Raw genomic sequence first — 19,221 nt, forward strand, 5'->3', positions numbered from 1 at the left:
AGGAAAGGATATTAGACCAGAGACTGACTGTTTTTTTGCTTTGATTGTCTAATACAAAAACTTTTTATTTGCTATTGGTTTTCAACATGTGCCTGTTTAACAACTATTCTTTGTTTTGAACCATTTTAATTCCCTATTTTTAAATGGTCCACTGTCTTTTGGCTGCTTTTTCTCTACATCAAGACAGGGCTGTACTGTTAATTTAATATAGAATCATCTGAGCAGTTGTGTTGGAGACCCAAGCCTTTCAGGACAACTAAAAATGGTAGCCACATATGGGAAGCATCTCTTCTTCTTAGGTGTGACCCCAGGTTGGAGTTTGCTGTCACCCCACGGAGGAGTGGTAAGGAGTTGTTGGAGGATCAACTGGTGTGGAGATGAGAAACAAAAATGGAGTGCTTGTGTGAGCGAGTGGGCAAGCCACCCTACCAAAGAGATAGAGTGTTAAAATTGTACTTTGTGTTTAACACCATGGTGGGGCTTCACCGCCTAACTTTCTGCTAGCATTTGCTGACATATTTGCACTCTCCAGCATGCTTCTGAGGAGAGAAGGCCGTTGAGCAGGAGGCTGTTAGCAAAAATGAATAGAAATGATGTAAAGCCATATAACAAACTGGAGTCAGGACCATAGTGCAAAGGCCTTCATATAAGCACCAAAGTAGACCAGGATCTCCACTGGTTTGTCCAAACTAACCTCATCCCAATCCAGCTAGCTGACAAAATATTACTGTCAGGGACTCTTATTTTGAATATTTGGGATTCTGTTGGGGTGCTTCATACCCTGAGGTATCCATTGGGTTAATTTATTTTTGAAATATAGCTTTAATTTTGATTTGGCCCATTATATCAATGCCATTTTGACGGCGCTAGTGTTGGTTCCCATTGCTAGGACTGTTCTGGAATGCTAGGCTGTTCTTTTCAGAGGCTGTGGTCTTTCAATCAAGACGCAAAGAGATAACAGCTCATCCATCCAGACTCCAAAACCCTTCAAAACCTTTTTGAATAAAATTTCTTTGTTTTGTTTTTTTTTGTTTTTGAACTCTTTGCACTCCTTCTGACTTTTGATTTTGTTTCGTTACTGAAAGTTGTTCTCCTGGTTCTGACCCTCACTACGGTTCTTTGACCAAATCCTGGTCTTCCAGTTGCCCCCTGATGTCTTGTGCCTGCTAAGCATAATAGCTACTTGAGGCTGCAGCCTAACCAGGACCAGAAATGGGGAAACTGGTTTTTGAAGTTCAAAATACATTTAATAGTTTTAAATATTTGTGATGTATCCCAAAGAAAAGGAAAATATGAAATCCTTTGGTTTGAAGAGACAAACCGAACAAATGAATTATTGTAAATGAGAAGTTAGTTTACAATAAAGAAAAAAATGCAGCAGAAACAAAAAAATCCTCAAAAGAACAAAGGGAGTTGCCTAAAAAGACAATCCATGGCAAACAAGTCCCATTACATAATCTGTAATCCAGAGTATAATTAATAATAATAATAATAAAACAACAATCCAATAAGAAAACACAATAAAGTGGTACGTAGAGATACGAGTGCCCCAACGTACAAGTTTTTTGAGATACGAGCCGTCACTAGGTCAATTTTTTGCCTTGAGTTACGAGCCAAACCCATCAAAGAGCTTGTCGTCACACATTCCGAGGAACTGACGACGGAGGAGTTGATGGAACTACTGACGCGGCAACATACGGAGGTTCCGCAGGAGATCGGTATCACGGAGGAGGTTATCTCTTAAAGTGAGATAAAGGAAGTGTTTGCAATATGGGAAAAAGTTTTGAACTTTAAAGAAAAGAAACACCCTGAAAAAGTTAGAACTGGTCGTGCAGTGGCGCTATTTAATGACACTTGCCTAACTCATTTCAGAAACACTCTAAAGGTGAGGACTAAACAAAGCTCCCTGGACAGGTTTCTATTGAGACGCCCTGCGAATGAAAGTGACAAAAGCGCGGCAAAAAAGTAAAAAACTAGTGATGAAGAAAATTAAGTTAAGCAAAAGTGAAGTGAAAGAAAAAGCCATTACAATACACTAATCGGCTCCGTCAACATCTGTTTATTTATTTAGATTCTTTTATGTATTAGGTTTTATTTTGTTTGTATACAATATTTGTTCATTATAAATACATTTTCTTATGTTGAAAAAATCGGGTGTTTTTTTGGGGGCTGGCATGAATTAATCTCATTTCAATTAATTTCAATGAGGAAAACTGATTTGAGATACGAGCATTTTGACTTACGAGCTCAGTCACGGAACAAATTAAACTCCTATCTCAAGGTACTTACAAATAACTCCTTCACAACGTTAGGGTGCCACTGCTGAACGTCCTCTGCTCTGACCTAAATAGCCAGAGGGAGGGCTCAAGAGTGGTGATGTCATGGTGGCCCCACCTCCTGTGGCTCCACCCACAGAAAAATCAAAGAATCAGAACATCAATTTAAACACAGAAACATAAAAAACATAATCAAAGAAAAAATCACCTGAAGGAAAACAAAAAACAGAAACAAAGTTGCATGGAAACAACCAACATATTAAATGCAGAAAAAAATTAAAGTAAGCCAGGGCAATGGCTGAACTGTAACACAAACAAATGCACATTTTCAGTCAAAATGGTATATCATGATTATGTTTTATTTTTATCTTATTTGCCCCCATTCGTTTGTTTTATTTAGGAGTTTTGTATTTTAGAGAATTAATTTATGCCAAATACTAAAAAAAAACATTACTTTTAATTTTTGACTTCTTTACTTTTCCATGTCTTATTTTTTCGTTGTTCCAGGCCACCAGCATGGTGTTGCTCTTTTGCCGTGACACAGCAGTCCCAGATGTCACATTGTGTGATGTCATTAAGAGAACAGTTCAAGTGTTTAGCAGTGTCCAAGAATCTGTGTATAGTATCGAATGGTCACATCACGAATATCTCCTTTAGTTTTTGACTTTCAAGGCTTCAAATTTAAAATTTGACTCAATTCTGAGGTTACAATTAAGTTTCGGGGGACTCGTTGAAGATAAAGGAATCTTTTTGGGCTCTGAAGTTGAATTTAATGAGCTACTAGTGTGTTTAGTTGAGTACAAGTGCAGAGCTTTCCTCACAACGTGGTGAGCCGACACTCCATGAGTGAGTGAGAAGCTCAGCGATTCAGGAGAACCTCAGAGTAGTCGCTGCTCCCCCAGATTGAGAGATTTAGACCTGTTGTAAGAATGGCCCCTGGGTGTCGCAACCTGAAGTTTCTCCTTGCATGTCCCACTGGGCAGAAACCTTGCGGCAGACCCAGGACTTTCTGGAGGAATTAGATCTTTCAGCTGACTTGGGAGTGCCTGAGAATTGTCCATGAAGAGCTGCAATCTGTAGCCTAGGACAGGAAAATCTGGGCTCAGGTTCTTGGCCTGCTGACACCGTGGCCCTCACCAGAAGAATCAGTTAAGGAAATGAGATAAGATGAGATGAGGTGTGTGCCAGATCTTCGCTACCCCATAAAAGTATCTAGTGGTGCAGTGGTGAAGAAGCAGGGCTGTCAGATTACAAGTCCCTCTGGGTCTGGACACACTCCATGGCACAGCTCGAAGAAGAGCAATCATACACACTAGTGGTCAACACACACTGCTAGGAGTAAGAGTCGACAGCAAGGCCCAGAGCAGGTGGCTGAACTTTCAGGAACTCCCAATCATGAAAATGTTAACCACTGTGATGTATCCTGTTCTTATAGGCTGACATTTTTCATTTGCTGTATTGATTTGCCAAATAAATAGTCAAAAGGTTGACATTGTTGCTGTAAAGTTAATGCTGCATACTTTGTGTTTTCTGTTTCTTCTCATTACAGTTGCTCGCATGCCACATACGAACTGCTCCTACAACCCAATTGACATCTTTAACGAAACATTCCCCTCATGTCCAAACCTGTATGCAAACTGGTTGGTCATATTACTGCTGGTCATTTTTCTGCTGGTCACCAACGTGCTGCTTCTCAACCTGTTGATTGCAATGTTCAGGTAAGAAGGCTGATCATTTAGCAGATCAATGGCATTGCACTTTCATCCACAAGACTGTGTGGCTTTGATGGCCTCCTTTGTGTTACTGTTTGACCCTGACTGCATCACCAAAGCCTCAGACCCAAAAACAGATTTTATTCCGCTGCGATTAAATAAAACGTGAAAAATTCCAAGAGTGTGGGCAGCGTAGCACTGCACTTGTGCAACTGCACAGTAGTCACTCCAGGAAAGCAAAAAGTTACAAAATTCAGTGCCCACCTGTAACTCTGATTGAGTGACTTAATTTTCCTAGGTATAGATACAAAAAAAGTATGAAATGTATTGTGGGCACCAGCTGGGTAACCTCCTTCAATTGGCACAAACAAAATAACAGAAATGGTGCAGTGGGTGCAAAGCAAAGTCGGCTCTAGTTAGCCTAGTAAGCACTCAAAAGGGGTTCCGTCAGTAGGAGGTGTGGTCAAAATGAGACCGCCCCTTTTTAGGGTTTCCAGAGTGGAAGGGGTGGAGACAGAGCTGGGCGGGGCTAGGCATTCTACTGAGGCATCATCTTGGAACTAGAGGTGGTAAAAAAAGGTACAGTTAGTGACTCAGCAGAGCCAGGACGGTGATCACCAGGTGCACATGGGTGGCAGGATTTATGAATATCTTTCTCTAAAACTATAAACAACATCTCAAGCATGTTTACTTACAACATTTTCCAGCTACACCTTCCAGGTAGTTCAAGGTAACACAGACATCTTCTGGAAGTTTCAGCGGTATAACCTGATTGTGGAGTACTACAACAGGCCTGCCCTGGCACCGCCCTTCATCATCATCAGCCACCTCTCCCAGGCGGTCTGCAGCATGTTCAACAAGGCTGAATCCAAGCAGGAGCACCTTGGTGAGTTGGATGCATTTTATTGAACTGCCATGGTGAATTCTTTACACTCGGTGATGGTCAATGTGGAGTTTATATGTTCTCTTCAGTTTGTGTTTTTGTTTATGCAAATATTAGATGAAATGGAAATTCTAAATTTGCCCAGTGTCGGTGACCTGCTCTTGCCTGGCGTGCCATCCTTCCTGCTTTTGAAATGGACTCCACACCCTACCACCCTGAAATGGATTCAGTGGATTTGAAGGACGATCAGTGAATGGGTTTTTATTTTCTCAGCACCCAAAATGTTGAATATATTTTTATGACAGGCATGCCAACGAAGAGTTGCTCTCTTAAAGAAGTACTGCATACAAAAATGATAGTTTTGTTATACATTACTTGACCAATGTATGAGGGTAAATCAAAAACGAAATGCATTTTAAAAATTACAATGTAACCACAGTTGGTGGAAGCTGACACAATATGACATATTTGCCATGGCTTATGGGGAGCTCGAGCACACACAGCACTCTGTCGTTAGTTTCATTAGAGCTAAGGTCACATCAACATGGACACTCTGCTGCTGGATCGCACCATTGTTGAACAATGCTCTGTGGTGAGATTTCTTTAAGCAGAGGGAGTGAAACCTGCTGAAATTCACCCAAGGATGTTGGCTTGTGTAGCTCAGTAAGCTGGTTGGGTGCCCATCTTGCGTACACTTTATTGGTACCCCAAATCATCATGCATTATAGCATGTGCAGACCCAAAGCTGATATCCAAATGTGAAGCAACAGTGGACAGTGTAATCTGTCAGTCTTCTCTGATGACAACTCCACATGTCTGTTATTCAGCTGCAAGCTAAAAAAGTCATTACCATGGTTACCTATTGTGAAGGTTGCCGCCCAGGAATCTTACCCAGACCCTGCCTGGAAGAACAGAGGAAGACTGCCTGCACAAGGTTTTGTCTCCCCCAGTATGGTACACAGCTCGGCTAACGGATTACCACAGATTCCCATAAGGCATTATGGGAATTGAAGTTTGTTGACTCTGTCCTGTTGGGCTCCATTGGTGCTGCCAGGGGGTGCTGAAGGGAGTGGTGTGCCCTACTTAGTTGTGCTTCAGCATCACCCAGAAATGCTTTCGAGCCACAGCCTCAGGACACTAGAAGTAAAGGGGGATTACGTAAAAGGAGATGCCCGCCTCAACTCTGGGAGCCAGAGGCTGGAGGAGATAGATGAAGCTTGCTGATGGAGAGGAGGAGGTTATGAGAGAGAGAAGACGACAGAGCTATAGAGAGTTATGGTGCTTAGAAACTGTACTGGTGGTTGTGGTGTGGGAAATGCTTACTGAGAGAAGAGTTTCCCCCAATAATAGCCTTTCTGTTTGAAGAACTTGTGTCCAAACCTTTGTGTTGGGTGTTTAGGGAGCTGCAGAGCCCCCAGAAGCAAATATTTAACAATATTTTAGAAAGAATCAAGCGTTTGCCACATTTTGAGCATATGACTGGACAACTGACACTTTGATTATGTGACATGCAATTCTTTTTTTTTCTTTTTCCCATGGGAGGCTTTCGCATCGTTTGCCGTTATACATCACTGATCACTGTTGGCTTCTATTATATCATAAACTTTTTTCTCCCTATTTCATATGAAAACATGAGTGTTCCTTTAAGCCAGCGATGCATTGAATTCCACTCCTTGTTTTCCTGCTCAAACATTAAAATTAATATTTTGTATTTAACAGACACATTTTTCAAAGAAATGTAGCAGAAATTGAAAATGGAAGAAACAATCACAAATTGCAAAGTTACCAAATGTATATTTAAAATATTATTAACCTCAGTTATTAAATTAAACTTGACTGGGCTCTTAATCCAAACATTACCAAATCACCTGGAGCAGCCAAAATGAACCCCAAAAACATGAAAAATTCAACACATCCTGAAAATCAGAAGAAACAATCATCTTCATTTCGAGAACTATGAACCTACAAAACATCATAGAGCGCATAATGATTTTGAACAGTTTTTAAATTTTATGTATTTTTTCCATTTTCTTCCATCTTGTAGGAGATGTTGACTGTTTCTTCTATTGCTTTGTTATTTACAATTGCTCAGATTGTCTTGGTGTTCTCCCACCTTGGTTTCTCATAACCACCACCATTTTGATGGGTATTTGTGTCTTGTTGCTAGCTGTATTGCTACCATGGGACAAAGTAGGTGTCTTTTGTATACCTTTTTAGAGTATTGGAACAGTCTATATGAGTAGAGGCCATTCAGTCCAACAAAGCTGGCCAGTCCTATCCACTCAAAAAAAAAGTTAGCTTAGAATTTTCAGAAGAAGGACTGGAAGATTGAATGTAGTCAAGAGGAAAGTAAGGGTCAGAATGAAAGAGGAATCAGAAAGTACACCTAATCCTAAACTCCTAAACAGAACTCTTAGTCATCACTTCTAGACAAATCTCTAACCCATAAGGTCTTTGAAACTGAAAAGCAACATGCCGATATCTGTTTAATATCCACAGCCTTGGACAACCTAGACATTCACAATGCTGACCTTTATGATGTCATGACGATGATGTCATCCACCTCAAATATCCTGTCATCTAAACATGATAATGCCTTAAGAGCACTACAGAAAAAACAAAATGGTGGTACGTCTGAAAACAAAGTGGTGTTGTAAACATCTTGGGGTCAAATTTGATATCATTTTGTGTATGAAGCCAGCAAAAGAAAAATCTGAAACATTTATACAGGTTTAAATAAGTTCTACCATGCCGTGTCTTTCTGGTCAGTTTTGACACATCATTGATAGAGAAGCACTGATAAAAACAGAAAGGACTGTATATGATGTTTATTGATTTGGAGAAGGCTTATGATGGAGTGCCATGTCAAGAGATCTAAAAGGAGGACCAGAGAAGTACGTGAGGATTGTCCAGGATATGTTTGAGGGAGTGAGGACTCGGGTTAAAAGAAGTGTTAGGGGTCACGGACAAGATCCCAGTTAGCAGAGGTCTGCACCAGTCCTGACCTCTTTGATCTGGTCATGGATGTGTCGATTGGTAGGATAAAAGACCAATACTCCTGCTGCAGGCTTTTTGCTGATGGCATTGTATTGTGTAGCAGCAGAAAAGAGGAAGCGGAGAGGAAGTTGAGAGAATGGAGAAGGGTTTTGGAAGATGAAGGGTTGACGATAAATAGGGAGAAGACAGAATATATGAGGTTTAATGAGGTTCAGGATTCAGAAGTTAGCTTGCAGGGAGAGCTACTGACAAGACTGAATAAACTTAAATATCTAAGGTAAGTGGGAGCCAGAGATGTAAAATTAGATTCAGAGGTAACCCATAGAATGCAATGCGGATAGAATAATTTGAAAAAGGTAACTGTTAGGTTAAAGATATGGTTTATAAGACAGTCATAAGAACAGCAGTGATGTATGGAGCTGAGATATGGGCAGTAAAGAGAGAACAGGAAAAGAAGTAGGATGTCGCAGAAATGAGAATGTTGACATGGATGTGTGGAGTCACAAAAAGTACAGAATAAGAAATGAGACCATCAGAGGTACAGCAAAAGTGGGAGAGATAGCTAAGAAAGTAGAGGAGAATAGGCTGGAGTGGCATGGACATGTGATGATGAGACAAGGAGTATGTGGGCAAAAGAAAGATGGGAATGGAAATACAGGGGAAGAGAAAACAAGGGAGGTCAAAATAGAGGTGGATGGAAGAAGATCTGAAAGAAAAGTGCCTGACTGTGGAGGAGGTTCAGGACCAAGCTGTATGGAGAAGGTTGATCATTCACAATGACTCTACACAGAAGTGGGAAAAGATGAAGAGGAAGAAAAAGAAGATTAACATTAATGGATTATCCACTGCATTTATTATAATTTGGTTGTTCACAGCCCATTAAACGTCCTAAATATAATCTGTTCTAAAGTCTGTGATCATCAGTATTAGGGATTAAGATGGCCAATCAATATAAAATATGTTTGAATGAAAATCTGACATCAGGGGTTCCTAACAAATAGTGTTAGAATTGGGTCAAAAGAGACCCAGCATGCACAGTATTAAGTCAGTATTTGAAGAAATGTTTAACTATATCAAAACTAAATCAAAAGTTAAAACTAATCGCAGAAGTGGACTCTACATGACATTAAATACATAAACAGACCATAAACCCAAATAACACAGCAGGCAATCATAACAGTCAGGATGTGTGATGTTACACTCGCCTCCCTCTCTTCAGCAAATCTGGGACTTATCTATCTATCATATAGTGCCTTTTACATCTATCTGTTGCAAGAGAAGGACAAGACAACGATAAAGAGTTGGCATGTCCACCTGGTGACCCTGTTATAACTAAACGTTTTTCCAAACCAAAATAACATGTAATAAATTGCAGGAGCATCTTTTCAGATTCAAGTTCAAACTGAACTAACAAAGATGGTGGAGCCTCCGGTTTTCAGTCCTTCTGACAGGAAGAGCTGGGTCATTAGGACCAACCCCTGGAGCAGTGGTAGAATTATAGTCGCTAGAATCCTTCAGCTGTCCCCTAGGCCCAACTGTGGTGTAGGGCTCTCTGGCCACCAAATTTCAAATAAAACAGGTTTTCTACCAAGCAGACGGCCAGAAAATCCAGCCGACTATGCCAGTGTGAGCACAAGAGGGCGCCATAGAGCCCTAAACCACATTCCTAGCAATATATCACACGTATAATAGAATAAAAGATTTTCATTCCTTTTCAGGCATCTTCTCACAATCCTCTTGCTTTAATCACAGTAATAATAATAATAACAAGCCACCAACTATATAATAAATGATCTCTTGGGTCTTCTTATCCTTCTTTGCCTCCTCTGAGTATTGCCCACTGCCTCCCGACTCCAACTTGCCTATCTGTAGTAGTGGGCTTCCTTTTATGTCGGACCCAGGAATGCTTCCAGTATCATTCTGTCCCCTCTAGGAAGCACTTCCGGGTCATAGACAAAGTAGAATGGACCTCCCCTGACAGCACCCACTACTGATCCCAAGGGATCGCTACAGGGCCGCACTTCCAGAATCCATTTCCCTAGCACCGCTGCAGGTGTTCCAACTGGGCTCTTACATGAGGATCACTACCACCTAACATATGGGGAATGGACCCACCCCCAATTTCCGGCTTCCTCTAGTCCCTCCATTATTTTATACCAGCTGGGCACGATATAATCTTTCCACCCAGCTAGCCAATGATGTTTCTCTCTGGCCTCCCGTCCAGGTAATAATTCATATTACGGATGCCCGTTCGTATGCCAAACTGTACAAGACGAGGACAGCTGAGGCCACCAGAGGGTACTCTCTTAGGATTGGGTAGGCCTTATCCCAGAAGTGATTCTCTGGTCGGTTACAGACCTGAACCTCAGCTGCTAATACTTAAACAGTTAATATCCTTACTAGCATTATTTGAATGAACGTGGGGGTGAGTCAGGAGTGTTGTTTTACATACTGTCTATAGGGAAGGTTGGATGCTTTCAAAACATTCCTTCCTGGAATGTCGTTTGTTTTTTCTGTCCTCTTATTGCATTCTGTTTGTCTTTTCTCTTAAGAGCGTGACTTACCTGAAGCTGGTGACCAAAAGCTGATGACATGGGAGACTGTACAGAAGGAAAATTACTTGGCCAGACTTGAGAAAAAGAAACGTGAAAGCAGTGAACAAAGACTCAAGAAAACCTCAAACAAGTAAGAAGTCACTAATACAACAACCATCTATGAAGGGTGAACTCTTATGTTATGCAAAAATATACTCTAAGCTATCGACTTCCAGACAGTGTTCAGAAGCCATTAAGAGGTCTAACAGAATGTCAGGTAATATAGCGCCTTGATGTGTGGAGTACAAGTCACAGGAGGTTCTGCTCAAGCTTTATAACACACTGGTGAGGCCTCATCTTGAGTACTGTGTGCAGTTTGGGTCTCCAGGCTACAAAAAGGGCATAGCAGCACTAGAAAAGGTCCAGAGAAGAGCGACTAGGCTGATTCAGGGCTACAGGGGATGAGTTATGAGGAAAGATTAAAAGAGCTGAGCCTTTACAGTTTAAGGAAAAGAAGATTAAGAGGTGACATGATTGAAGTGTTTAAAATTATGAAGGGAATTAGTCCAGTGGATCGAGACTGTTATTGTAAAATGAGTTCATCAAGAACACGGGGACACAGTTGGAAACTTGTTAAGGTAAATTTCGCACAAACATTAGGAAGTTTTTCTTTACACAAAGAACGATAGACACTTGGAATAAGAGACCAAGTAGTGTGGTAGACAGTAAGACGTTAGGGACTTTCAAAACTCGACTTGATGTTTTTGGAAAAAATAAGTGGATAGGACTGGCGAGTTTTTTTGGGCTGAATGGCCTGTTCTCGTCTAGAGTGTTTTAATAATAACAATAAAATGAGAGAGACAATTGAGTGACTGAAGCTATGCAGAGGAGCACAGTCCACATGCTAGAATGGCAGGAGCCTTCAGATGCTTCACTGAGAGTGAAACTCTTTTGTTTATTTTGTTATTTGCAGAGTTGATGCGCTTCTGAAAATCTTCTCAGGATTTAAGCAGCAAGAAAAACGTCTGGTGAGGGTGGAGACACAGGTAAGAAATCTGATTTAAGCAGAGGGTTTGGGCTTCAAACTTACAAATTAATTAACAGTCAAGGAGGGCCATTAAAATTGTAAAAATGAGTTGGGTCTTCTACCAGTGGCATCTTCCAGGTATCAAAAATGTACTGAGTATTGTATGTACATTATTCATTATATAGAAATATACAATTAAAATACATAAAAGAGTAGCAAACAACAAATAAAGTGTGATGTATTAATGAAATAAGTGAAAGGTTAACAGAATTACAAAACAAATGAAATGTTGAACATTCATAATAGTTACTGCATACTCTATGCATCATGTGGCATACAAGAAGTTAAAAAATGTTAACATTGTAATAAGAAATCATGCGTAAGGATTGACATGAGGAGACAAAATGACCAGGAGATGACTATGTGAGCTTAGAAACATCTAAAGAGAGTAACCAGGTCAGGACTGAAAGAGGCAAAATGACCAGCTGTCACACGTGTATGTGTGTGTGTGTGTGTGTGTGTGTGTGTGTGTGTGTGTGTATGCGTGTGCTTAGGAGGCAGCTTAAGGGCTCTTGAGATGGCAATTACCTGTAGAACCAGGTGTTGGCGCTGTGGTCTAATGCCTTCTGGAGAACAGAAGATTGACGGCCTTTCCACCACTGATGCCACTTCTGATATCCGCCCTCTTGGACCCGCCTTTTCCTGCCTGGAACCCACAGGACCTCAAGTTCGGCCATTTAAAAATCGGTTCTATACTGAGCTCTCGTCTGAAAAAACGCATCCGCAATTGGTTGCATGCATTTCATGTTTCCAACAACTCTAACTATACAGGATCACCAGGGTTGTTACCCAACACTTTGATGTTACCTTGTCTCCTCTTTACAAAACGAGGAACAAAGTCAAAGCAAAAACATTCTATATATATATATACATATATATATATATATATATATATATGCATTGTGACAGATAGGGGGCGCTGTTGTCCCCTTGAACCCTCAGAACAGATGCCAGACACCAGATAAAAGTCCAAATCAATTACTTTATTTGTACAACACAGTGCACAAAGCACCCCACTCCACAATACTCAATAAATCACAATAATAATAACAATAATCAATCCTCCATACCTCCCAGCAGCTCAGTCACCCTTCCTCCCAACTCGGCCCCACTTGCTGGGGTTTCCCATAGTCATTTTAAAGTCCTCGACCCGGAAGCGCTTCTGATCCCCCAGTCCATGTGATTCCCTAGCACTTCCGGGTCAGGTGAAAACTCCTCTTTTCTTCAGCCCAGAAGTACTTTATTTTTTCCATCCTCATGACTGGGAAGTACTTCCAGGCTATACGGAGAATACAAATCCTTGAGCCTCCCTGTAGCGTCCTCTGGTGGCCACCATGGTATCCAGCAGGGCTGTGAAGGAAAACTCCAAGGTCCATGATGCCCTGCTGGAATTCGGGGCATCTCCATGTTGCAGGGAGGGCTCCACCTGGCGGCTTGGGGGTATTGGCCGGGATAAGTTGCCGGCCATTGTCCACAGTATGTATTACCATTTGAACATCAAATGGAAAATTGTGATTATCTCAAAAACGGTCGTTTTTCGAAAAAATGCAAACATACAAAAAATGCTTAGAATGTGGTGTTTTACCATAATATGATGTGAAATTATCACATTTTTAATAATTTTGGGGAAACGTTTCAGGTAAAGTATCAATTCCGGTTAGCGGAAAGTTAGAAATCTACGTTTTGTACCTATTACTTGAATGCAAAATTTGGTTGACCTAAGTGAAGTGTACTCAAGTTATCGTGTTTACATACACAAACACACACACACACAGACAGACACACACACAGACACACAGACATAATTCCAAAAATGTCACTTTCCGACTCAGGAAGGTCTAAAATGTCGAGATTCATCAAAATCTTGAAGTCGAATTTTTGGACGATTTCAATAGTTTCCCTATATTTTGCATAAGAGAAAGTAAAAATGATATCTTACATTATCAGCCAGTTGAATAAAGTACTGTAAATACCATCTAACATCGCACCTTTCTTCTGTGGTGATAGTCAGCCATCCGCCTCCGCCAGGGTCTCACCCGCCACATTCCGTGTCCTGCCCTGAGGTTTACTCGCTCTGCACGCACGACTGCTTTGCATCAGGAATGGCTGTCGAACAAGTAAAAGAGAAGAATATACAAATTAAACAAGTTGAAGTAACCACCATCGAGGTAAAACTGAAACAGTAAACGGACGTGTAGTTGGGGTTGAACAGACTGTTTCTCTTTTTTAAGGATAGCGAGATTGCAAGTTGACCCTGAAATAGTTACAGTATGTGCAGGGTGGGCTGTTATTCTACTCTTTCATCTTTTCTTTATTCTCCACAGATCTATGCAGGTCTTTCAAATCCTTTGACTTCTTTAAAATTGTCAGGTGTTGATGAAAGAAGCCAGGTGCACAAACAGATTCGAAAGAAGAACTTAGTGACCACCCAGTGATTTAATTCTGGCCATGACAAACCCAACATGGTGCTGAATTAAGTCTTGAATTAGGGAATCCCACCATACAGGGCTTATACTGTACGAAGATGCAATGCAGTACGGGGTGCAAAATGGGATTTGTCAGTTTGCTTACTGAACTCTCATTCTTTATTCTTGGATTCTAGCTAAGATATTGCAGTGAAGTGCTGACCTGGCTCATGGAGGGCTTCAACACCAAACGACTGCCTCCTCTCTACTCAGGTATGGCTTTGTTACTGAAAAGGAAAACAGATTTAGGATAAACCTGCCATATACAGCACATAAATAGAGCGCCGTGGCATACAGCATATAGCAGGCAGTGTGGTGTAGAAGTTAAGGCTTTGGACTTCAAACACTGAGGGTGTGGGTTCAAATCCTGCTGCTGACGCTGTGTGACCCTCGGCAAGTCACTTCACCGGAAAACAAAAGAAATGGAACCAATTGTATCTCAGATGTTGAAAGCATTTATTTGCTTGGCAGATGTTTTTACCCAAAGTGATTTACAACAGAGGTAAACATAATCGAGTAACATTAGGCCTGGGCCTGTCTGTTCAGCAAGTGTAGTAGGACAGGCAACTAAAGTTGATTGCTACAAGTGAAGAGATGTAATAACTAATAAGGTTACAATCGTAGATTATAATCGATAAGGAAATGAATCTTAAACAACAAATAACCAACAATATCTAAAGGTTCACAGAGCATAGGATAAAGTAATAAAAAGATGGAGGACCATGCTTTTGAGAGACTACTCGTAATTAGTCAGTTTTATTGATATCTAATCAAGCCCATAACATGATGAGAGACCTCCGATTCATAGCAACTCAGCTTTGGTCGTTTTTATCACACGTAGCGAGTGATCATAAGTGCGACGTTTCTTCTGTAGTTATTCTCAATAACGTCAATGGCCGTGCTTGCAGACGATATGAGCAGGGATATGAAACACACTGCCGGTCTCCTTTTAAAATGGCAGAATCTCACAAATAACGTTTTGCTTTTTGCTTTTCTTTTTCTGAAAACAACATGGATCTGCCGTTTTGCAATACGTGTCATCTCAAGACGCAGCTCAAAACCCGATGGCTCAAAAAAATGGATGTGTTCAGTAAGTTTAAGGCTTTTGGACCCCAGCTCCGTCACCTCCATTTTAAAATGCAAGGGTTATAAGTTAGGCATTTGATTTTGTGATATACCGTATATACTCGCGTATAAGTCGGGTCTTGAAACCTGAAAAATCAATCATAAAATCAGACCCTGACGTATACGCCCGTTCAAAAACATGACACTTAATTTTTTCTTTTGCCTTTTTCAGTTTCTCAGACCCATCGAATTGTGTTGCGGCAGCACAGTTACCAATTTCTTTCGACACTTCAACAATGTTTAATTTAAAACCAGCTTCATATTTTCCTCTGATTGAATGCTCCATTGTAGATAAGGATGAATACACAAAACACAAATCAGTGCAAACGTCACTTCAGAATAGTTTGGGTATCACCGTGTGGTCACGTAGGCACAAAGGTGGATAGAGTAGCCAAAAATTGTACTCAAGGAAGAGTAGCGTTACTTTAAAATAATATTACTCAAGTAGAAGTAAAAAGTAGTCATCCAACAAATGACTCAAGTAAGAGTGAAAAAGTACTTGGTGAAAAGAATACTCAAATACCGAGTAACTGTTTGATCATAATAAACGATTTATTTTTTAGAAATGTTGTAATAAGATACACAAAAATATTAAATAATGTGCAAATTCTGCTATTTTCAAACAATAAAATACAAAAATGAGTAAAAATAAGTAACATCTTTACAAAATAAAGATGCACAAATAACACAAAGTTCCAAATCTCAGTCTTTTACAACCAAGCTTTTGAAGCGGATACCTCCAGTAGGTGACGTATGTTTGAAGAGTGAACTACTTACAGTGACGAGATCTCCTGTACACTGACAGTACAATCCTGCATATTCACTTACCCTCCAAATAGCACAGCTGATAGAAAACAAGGCCGCTGCTCCACGAACAAGAAGTCTCACTTCACCAGGACTTGTGCTTGTTCTTCACTCAGCACCCCAACGGTTAAGCTCCAGCAGGAGTTGGCTCTCATTTTTCATGTATTCTTTCTTTCCCTGTCCGCTGTCTGTGAGGAGTTTGTACCGATATGCCGCCACAGTTTGTGTGTGGTCATGTGACTGCATTGCTACATCTGATTGGTGAAACGGGGTCATGTGATTCTTGTTGCTACGTCTGATTGGTGAAACAGTCATGCAGTAGATCCACTGGCAGCTTCTCTCTGGCAAAAATATAGCGTATCTAATGGGGAAAAAAAGTAACGATTTGAGTGTTGCCCAATGTAGCGGAGTAAGAGTAGCGTTTCTTCTTGACAAATGTACTCAAGTAAAAGTAAAAAGGATGGTGCAGTAAAACTACTCTTTTTAAAAAGTTGCTCATGTAAATGTAGCAGAGTAACTGTAACTCGTTATTACCAATCTCTGCGTAGGCACCATAGAGAGAGAGACAGAGAGAGGTCAGGAGCACACGCTGAACAGCGCACTGCCGCACCCACATATAAAATAAAGGCCGTGTGCTCGGTGGTGGCTCTCTCAGGTGGGCGTTAGCAGATCGTAATCTCTTGGACCAATAGCGGGAGTTTTTTTGCATTCGACTTATACGACCGATATTATAAAATAACAGAAATTATATTGTAAAGTCAAGCCCCGACTTATTTGCGGGAGAGCTTATCCGTGAGTATATACGGTACCATATTAATCCTTGAGGGGAAATTGTCTTTTCACATGACCTTAGGGGGCCAGAGTGCAGGCTCAGCCATTGTTCAGCACCCCGGAGTAATTTTCAGGATAAGGGCCCAATTAGTGCCAGTGCCAGTGCACCCCAGGCCAACTTATTACTGTGCCAACCAACTGTTTGGTAGTTAACCCATGCAGCTAGACCCCACATTATGATCTGCACCCTAGCTGAATGCCTAATTCACCTTAATGGGTGGTGCCGGCCCTGGGCCCAATGGAGTTTGATCCTTTCCGGCATTAACAGGATTTGAAGCAGCAACCTTCCAGATACCGGTGCAGATCCTTAGCGTCACAGCCACCACTCCATTTTTATAATGCTTATATAAAATGTTTCACTTTAGAATGCAAATTTTATGTGGCAAATCTACCACATCAAACATAGCTCTGACAAATGGCAAATGTCTCCTTCAATTGGCTTTAAGTGCCTTTTACCAAAATTTCATTTTGTTTCCTTTAGGTCTCCCTTACAGAGCCCGAGCAGATGAAGCAAACGCAGAGCAGGGGATAATGGATTTGGAACAAACAGACCTGAAGTACATCGACGACTAACGTCAAGGCTAGGATAAACGAAGAAATCAAACGAGCCAAAGCTGCTATGCACTGGTCTATCAAGGAAGCAAAGCTGAGGTGATCTGGTGCAATAGAAACGAGAACTGGGACAATAACTTCTACAATTGCACAAAAACACTGAGAACTGTAGGAATGGCAAATACCAACGACACATGTCCTCTGACCTGCTGTTGGAAAATGTCACCCTGTAAATGATATGAAGGATTCTAGCAATAGTGCGTTATAGTAGCCACCACAAAACAGAGCAAACCCTGTGATTTAAATGGAAATGTTTTCTAAAAAAAAAAAACCAAACAAAACCTAAATCCACTGTAGCCTGTTTGGGATTTAGAGGAGGCCATCCATGGCTTCTCTTTATTTAGAATTTAGGTCAAGGGGGAACTATTCCTGGATGAGATGGTACATCACAGCACAGAAACATCCACACTCCTCCATGTATTGCTAATGTACGGACCCTCCATTAACCCCACCTGCACATCCCAATAAAGTGTAACAGGAAAACCTGAGTGGCCAGAGAGACATCCATGCAGACCCCCAGGAGACAGCAGTTGTAACCACTGTGCCTGGCACTGCCCAATGCAGAAATCATGAATCAGCAATTGGTATTGAGAAGAGTCTGAGCTAACAAGTGTGTCGTTGCTACAGAAGTCGACAGAAGCGATATCTTATTAGATCAGATGAACGTTTTAATCCCATAAGGGAAATTGAGGACGCTGCTAAAAGAGCACAAACTGAGCACAAATCCATTGGACCAGCACTGGCAGACAACATGCAGCATTACATTGGTGTCAGAAGTGGGATTAACTCAGGTGGGAACGAACTACCAAATGAAATCGTCACTTCAAGGAAAACACTTCAAGGCAGAGATGTATTTTTATCAGCTTTACAGAAAGGCAACTACACAAGCTGGATGTTGAGACGTTTACAATGAACATGTCAGTAGTAGTAGGGTATTGTGCCATGAGAGCCATTATAGAGCCATTATAGATGTAAGAAGAAGTCAAGCAAAATGACTAACTAGAAAGATTCCAAGGCAACTCAGGCCCCTTCTTCAGGTGAGATGTAATCATCATAGATGACGAAATTAAATTTGACCAACATCTAACTTTACTGATTTGAACTGCCTTCTGCACTTGATTAGTATCAAAATCCAATGAATTACCTTTAATAGTATGAATCAATCTCGTTTAATGATCCTTTAATATTCTGAGATTAGTACTTAACCAGTCTTCCGTATTTTGATTACATCTTTGCCTGAAGAAGGGGACGGAGTTTCCTCAAAAGCCTGCATATTGTAATCTCTTTAGTTAGCCAATAAAAGGGGTCATTTTGCTTGACTTCTTATTACATCTATAATGGCTATCAAGGTACAACACCCTACTACTACTGACATGTTCATTGCAATAAACATATCATAAAGCCCCCCTACTTGTACTGTATGAAAAATCATTGCACACAATAATAAGAAAAAAAATTCTGAATCTGTAGTAAAGTTTTGTGTCTTGATCGGATGAGCAGGAATGCGTTACAATCCCAAAAAAGTTGAAGTTCTTTGTCACGATGGAGGGCTGTGGTCAGTTCATACCTGTTGAAGAACTTGAGAAGTCTCTGTTTCTATTGGCTTAATGTGAACAAAATATTATTAAGTCAGCTTATAATAATGTTAAGAATTTAGAGAACACTTGATGGAAACGGGACGTTCGCCTTTCACGTCTTGAAATTCTGATTGACCCAAAGTAGGGGGCTAAAGCTGAGTAGAGATTTGAAGGGTGGTGGCACATAGAATATTAAAGATATATGCAGAAGAGGCGGTTTGGTCCGACACACTTTCTCATGTCTTGCTGACCTAACGTTTGCAGACTATCGTTAAGTCGATACCTGAAGCTCAACTTTTTAAAATAAAGTTAAGAAAA

At 40.8% G+C, this 19,221-nt stretch overlaps 1 protein-coding gene across 1 annotated transcript in view; it reads left to right on the forward strand.

Moving 5' to 3' along the window:
- The window catches only part of trpm5 (transient receptor potential cation channel, subfamily M, member 5), a 197,583-nt gene extending 178,960 nt beyond the window's left edge, over positions 1–18,623 (forward strand). The window contains exons 21-26 of the mRNA XM_039744779.1: positions 3,826–3,994; positions 4,696–4,874; positions 10,421–10,553; positions 11,376–11,448; positions 14,092–14,167; positions 17,196–18,623. Of these exons, the coding sequence (XP_039600713.1) occupies positions 3,826–3,994; positions 4,696–4,874; positions 10,421–10,553; positions 11,376–11,448; positions 14,092–14,167; positions 17,196–17,287 (722 nt within the window). The 3' untranslated portion in view covers positions 17,288–18,623. The remainder of the gene's footprint in view (positions 1–3,825; positions 3,995–4,695; positions 4,875–10,420; positions 10,554–11,375; positions 11,449–14,091; positions 14,168–17,195) is intronic.
- The last annotated feature ends 598 nt before the right edge of the window (positions 18,624–19,221 follow it).

Source organism: Polypterus senegalus, chromosome 1 (genome assembly GCF_016835505.1).
Source record: "Polypterus senegalus isolate Bchr_013 chromosome 1, ASM1683550v1, whole genome shotgun sequence".
Lineage (NCBI taxonomy): Eukaryota > Metazoa > Chordata > Cladistia > Polypteriformes > Polypteridae > Polypterus > Polypterus senegalus.